The sequence below is a fragment of the Pyrgilauda ruficollis genome, unplaced genomic scaffold (genome assembly GCF_017590135.1).
Source record: "Pyrgilauda ruficollis isolate IOZ18807 unplaced genomic scaffold, ASM1759013v1 scaffold4, whole genome shotgun sequence".
NCBI lineage: Eukaryota > Metazoa > Chordata > Aves > Passeriformes > Passeridae > Pyrgilauda > Pyrgilauda ruficollis.
In genome coordinates, this window is record NW_024525489.1 from 5,597,634 (window position 1) to 5,606,389 (window position 8,756).

General features: G+C 38.0%; 1 protein-coding gene across 1 annotated transcript in view; it reads left to right on the forward strand.

Annotated features, from left to right (window-relative positions):
• The window catches only part of MTA3 (metastasis associated 1 family member 3), a 133,625-nt gene extending 125,951 nt beyond the window's left edge, over nucleotides 1-7,674 (forward strand). Inside the window, exon 20 of the mRNA XM_041477090.1 lies at nucleotides 7,599-7,674. Within this exon, the coding sequence (XP_041333024.1) occupies nucleotides 7,599-7,610 (12 nt within the window). The 3' untranslated portion in view covers nucleotides 7,611-7,674. The remainder of the gene's footprint in view (nucleotides 1-7,598) is intronic.
• The last annotated feature ends 1,082 nt before the right edge of the window (nucleotides 7,675-8,756 follow it).

The following is an 8,756-nucleotide window of genomic DNA, read 5'->3' on the forward strand; positions in this document are numbered from 1 at the left end:
CCTCTGTTGATGCCATACTAGGACTTTCTAATCCATATTCTGCACTGGAGCGTCTGTGTGTAGAAAACTGCTGATTATGCAAGAGGTTGATGGTGTGAAGCAATGTCCCAGGGGATGGGTGTGTGAGGGAACTTTGGCTCTCCAGCTGTTTCTGGTAAGACTGAATAATTTTTATTTTTCAGCCCTTGCTTAATAGCAAGAACCTCCTCCAAATATCCCCTAGTGGTACATATGTTATTCCAGGAAAAGTATATGCAAAATTGATAAAATGGAAACATATTGTCAATCTTTTTGAGCCTCAGGTAATATTATAAGCTGTAGTATTGTAAAACACAGTGTTCAGGCCAAAAACCTCATTAAATAAGCAAGGCAAGAAAAGAAAGACAAAAAAATACTAATAATATTGTAGAAGTATAGTATCTTTCTTTTTTTTTTTTTTTCCTTATGAAAAATATATTAGGGAGTTTTCTATTATCTTGGACTTAAATAAGCATATTTAGTTGACACAATATTTTTGAAAGTTTTCAATGTAGTATTTAATGTTGCTGGGGAAATGGCACTTAATGCTTGGAGCTCAAGGCCAGAAACAGAAGTTGTATGTTCTGTACCTTTTTGTCATCTTAGAGTCTGGGATAATGCTGGAATTTTGAATTAAAATGCAAGGTGTTTGGGGAGTGGTTGAAAACAACATTGTGTTCCACTGTTAGCCCGCTTGCTCTGATGCACCTTCTCTTTAGTTTCTTGCTTGTCTCAGGAAAAATTATTTGCTGCCAGGTGGGTAAGTTTTTCATCTCATAGCAGGAGACGTTTAATCAATATACAGAATGGCCATCCTGCTGCAGAATAAATAGATGGTTTTGAAAATTCCTCTTGGTGGAGTAGGAATTCATCTTCACCCTGCTGATATAGTTAGGAAGAATAAAGGAGTTGCCTTGAAATCTGCTGGTGCTTGTGCCTCTGAGCTGTGGAAGGATTTCTGGCTCCCTGGATTCCCAGAGTGCTGATGTATTGACACATCTGCAGTGATCTTGTGTGTTTCTTCCCAGGGAGGAGAGGTTAAGCAACCCTTTATTGGATAAAGCAGACTTCCTGCCTTGCAGGCTCTGCAGCATAAGGTAACTAAGGGGAGGCTAATGAATTTCAGATAAAGTGGAGAGCAGCTGTCCTGTAGCTGAGGTACAAGCCTGAGCCATTGTTTTGTTTGAAGGAGTCTGAATAATTTACTTTTTTACCCATTCCATCAAGCTTCCTGTGCTAGGACTTAGTAGTTCTATTCCACTCTACAAAGCTGGATACTGGTGAAATGCCATGAATTCAAAGACAGGCTTTTCTCCCATCCATGAGGGAAGGACCGTTTGAGAAACACGGCTCTGTGCATGGCTCTGCCTCTATCACTGCTGTGTGGGAGGTGCTGTCCCTGCTGAGCTCACAAAGCTCCACCCAAAGCACAGGGCAAGTCCATGCTCGCTCTGTGGTGTCCATCGTTCCTACCAACTAGATCACGGGGTTTTCTAACTCTTTCTACCCCTGGTAGGACCTCTGTGCTTCTGACTTTTGTGAGAAGTCAGCCTTGCACCCAAACTGATTTGTCACATTTGTCGTCTCAGCAATAGGTAACCTTAGCCTCTTGGTGGTAAATACCAAGCTCACAGATAAACTGTGAGGACAATCTCACTGCTGATTGTTGGCATTGAGATTTATTCATCATGTGATGACCAGTGTATGGCAGCATCTCTTCATAATGTTTCTTAGGGGCTAGAAGTTTTTTCAGTTCCAGCATTCAACTGAAAAATGAGTAGTGGTGCCGAGAGTCGGACTTTATTTCATGAATTCTTTCTCTACTAAACCACTTTAGAATATTAATGAAATATTTTCAGAGAAAATGAAAATATGGAAAAATCTATTGAGCTAGTTGATTATTCCAAAAGCCATGACAGTTGCTAGCAATTAAACTGTATAGAAATAATTTCAACAGAGGATATTTCAATAGCAGATTGACCTGTTGTTCTAGGCACTCTAGAAATGTGCATAAAGAGATAGTTTCTGCTCCAAGGTGATTTAGATTTAGATCAGCAGTAGGTAGAAAAGACAGAGGTGGCTTGTGCCATACAGTAGGTCAGGCATGACAGTCATAGAAGTCTGCCCTTTAAACCCTTGACCTGGGATTTTTCCTTCCAATAAAGAAAATGCTTTAACCCCATTATTAATGGCCTTCTGTATATACATAGTAGCTATCAGCTGATGCTTTGAAACACAAAACATCAGAGAAGCCCTCAAGGTGATGCAGTACTTGAAAAAATACGTTATCTTAAGCTGCTTAGGAAGATCTGACACAGTAATTTGTAACTGATGTGCCTAAAAGTTATTGTTCATAGAGAACAGTCTTGCTCCATAAATATTGATAAAATATTGGAAGATAAACACTAGCAAAGGAAAACATTTCCTTGCTAGGAGGAGAAAAATAAGATAAGCTCTTAAAACATTTGAATAATGTTGGCGTTTCTACAGCAGCACCTCTTTAATCTCTTAAAGGTTATATCACTCTATCTGCCATCTGCATGGGTTTTATAGTGCAGCTATGTGGCCCATGGCAACAGCTTTCCAATAGTCCCATACCTATTAAAGCCTTCCATTTTGTTTTTATAAATTAACATTTCCTAAGGCCCTTATTTTTAAAAGGTGTATCAGTGTGAACCCACTTCTGCCTTCCAAAAATATTTTTAACTAGTTTCTATCATGTTGAGGTTCGATTAAGATTTTAATGCAATATGGGAAATCTTCATCCTGAAAGTGTTGAGGGGGAAAACGAAGTCTAAAGCAGCAAGCCAAAGAGTTAAATAAAATACTTCTCATTTGCACACAGGTAGAAATGTAGGAAGTGCTGTGAATTCTTCAGTCAGTAACATAGCAGGTTTCTAAGGATCTGTGCCTACAGCTTCATCCCAGTTAAATTCTCTTTCAGCAAGTAGCACTGCACACATTTTGGCCTTTCACTATGTTTAAAACCTGTTGAAATTAATGAAAAACCTATCAGCTTTCTAAGATAGTACCTCCTCCTGTAATTTAATTCACTGCATGGTTAAAATATACCTCTTGATAAAAGAAGCCCTTAGAGAAATAAGTGATTTTTTAATCTAATACCCACCAAGGAATTATGATTATTCTTTTAAATAGTTGTTTTTTTTCTAAGTGGCCGTGAATTTTCACTGAAAATTTACATTGCACAAAATTTATATTGCCATGGAGCACCAGCAATTTCACAAATATTTCTTATTTTTTAGCCTTGTTTTCTTTCTGAATGGCTCTGAATGGTTAGACTGATTGCAAGTTTCACACATAATTTGTGCCAGAACACAAAATTCTGCCAGTGTTGGCAGTATTTATGCATCTAGCACATTTATAGTGCTGTTTACACTTGGAAAGTCATAGCAGAATTCTTCACCCCAAGAGATAATATGGATTTTCAACTAATATTGTGCAGGAAATCAGTTTTTTTATGCCTGCTGCTGACCACGGGGTGTTCCTTGTGCTACCAGCAATTGGATAACGATGCATTTCCACAGCGCCAATTCTTACATATGAGAATGTTGCTCAAATGGCATCAGTCTAAGAAAGACTGAGGCAAAAATATCAAACTAATTTAGGGAGAGTGAGGAAAACAAAACTGTGTTTCTGAGCTTCAGACTCTGTAGTCAGGTTTGTATTAGGTTATTGGCATATTTTTGGTGGAAACAGAGCACCAAAAGCAATTCTGGACCTTGGTATTTAAGAAGAGTTATGGACATCTCACAAGTGCATGCATGTTAAAGGCAATTCCTCTTCCTAGGAAAAGGTTTCTTTCAAAACAAGGTTTGTCATCTGCTGAAAAATCAGTGGGCATTTGCATGCAATTAATTTCTATCACTGTAGAAACTTCTTATGTAACTTGTATTTATTTAATAAAGCTTCTTAAGTACTTTTGGTACAGCTGGTAAGACCAAAGTCAGTGTAGCCATCACAACTCTGAGCCCAGTGCAGAGGAGGCAAGACGGATGCACAACAGCTTATATATAGCACAGTAACACTATATTAACAAACTTAAAACAGGCAATGCCTTCCAGTCCTACTAGAAAAGGCTTGAAAACACATTCTTGACTAATGCCAGTTGGAGGCCTCTCTTCTATTCAAGTTTAAAAATTGATGCTGTTTTAGTGTGTGGCAGAATTAGAGAAGGGAACTTTGAGTCAGCTTTTGCAAATGTGAAATTTTGCTCCCAGTTATCCTATTCCTGAGAAATCTGGACAGAATAGATTATATAGGATTGTGCTTCACTTCAGCAGATGGTGAGTTACATGGAACACTCTTGGATCCTGAGAAAGGGTTGGTTAATTATAAAGACTTGCCCGATTAAATTTAAGTGTGCCATAAATGCCCTGTACAGCCTAACTATTATTTCTATCCATGAGGTTCCAGTCTGTGCATGAAATTTGAACAGAGACATTAGGTTTTCATCTAGGCCTTTAGTAAGACTTACCTACATTTCCATATTTCCCTGACTATGTATCAAGGGTCTTGTATACCTTTATCTGCAGTTACAAATTGAAGTGTCATGCACACATAAAAAATTTGTGTTATTCCTACATTACACCAGTGCATCACATTTGACATAAAAATGAGCACAGTGGGCTTTATATACTGATGCCCTATTAAATATTTAGTTCATTCTCATACCTTTGGTCTCAAGAAGGCTGGAAATTCAAAACGGAGGCTTTAAAATACTTCTGAATTTGCATTTCAAGCCTGTAATGCATCATGCTTCAAGAACTAGTACAAAAGTCAAAGGGAAAAAAAAAACCAGGGAAAATGGCAATTAATCTGTCCTAACAACTGCAAAGGATGTTACCAACAATACAGATATTAAAGGCATTTATTGCCATTGCCAGATAAAAGCTTTATGTAATTAAAACATATGGCTGGTATTAACTGAAAGAGGGACAGGAAATTGAGCATTAAAATTGACTCTGCCCTTAGTTCAGTGTATCTTTGGGGGAGGGCAAAGTGCAATGAGTGAAAGGGTGACAACAATTTTATCTTTGAATATCCTGTCTTTTGTCAGCTGTTATTGCAACCTGCGTGTTTAAGTGTTAAAAAGACTCCGAAGAATTATGAAACCTGATGAATACCTCTCAAAAAGCTAGACTGTATTTAGATGCTAAATTCTTCAGTGTAAAGAATCCAGTCCCTCCATGTTCTATAAATTTTGCAGTAAAAAGATCAGTTTTGGCTTTTAGAGAAATGATTGTTTAAATATAACATGTAATGTAGTCAGTGGAAATTTCCATTCTTACAGTTTTATTTCTGAAAGGCTGTATCCCAGAAAGCTAATTTCTGGAAGCATGTTCACAATCCTGTTTAAACAGAAGTGCTGGATTGCCTTTTAATAGTGCCTACCAGATTATTTTTTTCTGACAAAGTATATAGAACTAGTTTCATTTATACTCAGTGAGGAGTTGACTCTGTTTGTGGCTTGCTTTATATAATAATGTGATGATCTTTTTGTTCTGCCTTCATGTTGGTGTTCTTTGTGCTGGTGTGTGGACCAGTGTTTAATGGGAATAACTGTTATCTTTTACTTTGCTGTCCATACAAAATGATGACAAATTGTAATCTCAAATCCCTTATTGTCCTTACATGTAGTGTCAGCTGCAAATTACTTTCATAAGCAGGAACCTCTAGGCATTTTGTAAAGTTGCCTTATTGAAAATTCAGAAGGGTAAACAATGATCTAATATTATTTGAACCTTGAGCTTCTCAAATGATTAATGACCACATTCCTTCTGTAAATAAATAGAAAATTTTGCAAACATATCAAAAAGAACTCAGTTCTGTAAGGTTTTGTGGAGATGATCCCCATTAGTAATAGGTGTGGGTAATGACTATTGTCTATTCACATGAATTTATAAAGCCCGGCTGTCTCATTGTTTTAGATAGACACGTTTCTGCCAGTCTGAGATTACACTGCTATGGTCTTACCATTCTGGAACGTATGCAGTATCTTTGCAATCAATTTAATATCTTTTTTGGCCTAATTTAAGATGATCATATAAAGTGAATAGTCAAGCAATGAGTTTTCTTCCTCAGTGGAGTTGTGTGAAAAGCTGAAACTGAACTTTCTGGTGATTCCTTTTCTTTTCTTCTGTTGTGCTTATTGCTGAATAGTGCTAAACCCTAATTTGGTATTCCAGGACATGAAGACATCCTTCTTTCAAAAGGGAATACATCTCTGAACCTTTAAAATATATTAACCAAAATAGATGTATTTTTCAGGCTCCCTTTAACCTCTAATAGCAGAGTATTTTCTTCTGCTTTTTGCATGTTTGAGGTGTTTTTTTTTTCCCCCTTATGTTCTCTTCTGTGGCCCAGTTAGTTAATGTGGAAGCTTACATCCCTGTGGAGCACTCAACCTGTAACTAACTAGTAACAAACCAGTGTTTGAAATTTAGCATGAAAATTGCTATTTTAGAGTTCAACAGAATTTATTTACAGCTGATCGTGTATTTTCAATGTCACGTGCCACCATTTTTCAGTTTCAGAGGTAACAGCCCACTTAGATGAAAGGGAAAAACCACTCCTTGAGTTACCATCTCAGAACCTTGGTACAGGTAGGCACCTCATAACCCTGCAGTTTGTAGGTCACATTTTCAAGTCAAAAAGTCTGAATTACAAACCCTGGTCTCATTAAGTATTAGAGGCCCCAGTTTGTTTTTATTCATCTCCATAAGCTCAAAATCCCTATAATTCATAAAACTACCCAAATGACGGCTGGGATTCTTAAGTAAATTCAGAAAATAGGTCATTTTCCAGCAGTATCTAATGTTCAGGTCTCCGCCAATGAAGATGTTTCTTGGCATATTCTGTGTGTACCTTTTCTGTGTTTTCTGATACTATACCCTGGATACCCTCAGCATTGTGGTTATCGATTTATAATAGTAAAGAGACAGAGCAGTTGAAACATAGCAAGTATTTATGCTTCAAAATTAACTATTCTTGGATATTTAGGATTACAATACAAACAACATGGCCACCTGGAGTTAATATGTTTCATTTATCAGCTGAAAATCAAAAATGAAAGTGAATTTACTGCACCTGAATGGCCCTAGTAAAAATGCCTGGAGCTCTGGATCATGTGTTATCTGCAGAAGTGTTGCAGTGTAAATAACAACCGTTGCTCCCATTTTACAGAGGTAGCACGTTCACTGGCTAACATGGTCCTTTCTTCTGTGGTCCTTCATTCCAGTATCGATATCACATGTGAGGATTCACTACCTGGGCATTCTGGCCCAAGATTTCATGTCATTAAATATTATTATTCAAGTATTATCTAACACCAATTCACTTTTTGATGAACCATTATCAGACAACTCTGAATCATCAGTTGCTGGACAGGGCTGACTCTTGTTGACTGCAAGTCTCTTTTCCATGAACTAGCCTTCCTGCTCTGGTAAGAGTATTTGTTATGTTTGTTATTGGCTCTTGTGCAGTCTTCTGTTAAAGACTGAGATTTATCTCTTCTGTTGTCTCTCTCTTCCTTCCCTCCTTTCTTCCTTCCCTCCTTACAGAAAAATCCGTAAGAAGTTCACCAGGTCACAGCTGAAAAGAGCTTCCAGAACACCTTGTTCTCCGATCAGTGCAAAGACAAAGTCTCTCATGAACAATAGGCAGGCCCGAACAGAGCCAGGAGCCATCATACACTGAAGATATAACAGCATCAGCACCATAATAATGTCAAAATCATGTTTCATTGTGAATGCAGACATAACAGGACTTCCCACATCTCTGAGACAGAAACGTTGTGTGGACATATTGTGGCCGGGTTCTGTGTTCTGGGCAGGATCCAACAGCAGCCCTTGTCTTCCCTCATCTCTGCAAGGGCTACTTCTGGTTCTCTGTACAGGCCTATCCCGGATTCCCTCCATTCCCAGACAACAGTGTTGGCTGGTCAAGGAGGGGCTGTTTGCACTGGTCCCTCTGAATTGATGCAGAGTCCACCCATCAGATTTGTCTATGCCTTCTAGTGGCTCAGCAAAAATATGCAGCTTTTAAAACTATTGCAGTGTCTCTAAAATGGGATTTAGCCTTGAGGTGTTGCATTTTCAAACAGAACTGCAAACTCGAAGTGTTCATATTTTTCAGTATTGGCTTGAGTCACCTTGGGTTTGATTTTCTATACTGAATGTCCACAAGGACAGGTATTGTTCAGCAGTTCTGAAACTTAGACTGAATTAGGAAATGCCCATAATTATTGTCCGTTTTTGAAAATGTTTGCCATATTAGCTTAGTTTAAAATCCTGGAAAGTATTATGTATGACACTAAATATCCAGCCGGACTAGTTGCATGTGTAGGAACTGGTCCCATTGCCTCTGTATTTGAAAGCATCTGCCTATTTCTTTGTGTATTTTTTGCATTTCTTGAAGCCTATTCTGAATAGTGAAAACCAGCAGAACACCATTCCCAGAAGACATGAAGAAACAGATTATTTCCTATTAGTAATGTCTCTCCCCAAAATAATTTCTACATTTTTATATGTCTGGATAAAGAGGTCTTGCAGAACGCTTTGAATTCATAAATGTAAGGCTACAGGTGGATACTTACCATGGAGAGATGATGTGCCTTTTGAAACTACTTGTAGGAAACTGTCAGTCTCCCTGAATGTGGGAATGGCAATAGAGGCAGGTCTTTTATTTCTACTCAGGTACTTACAGGTGAACAATCTCTG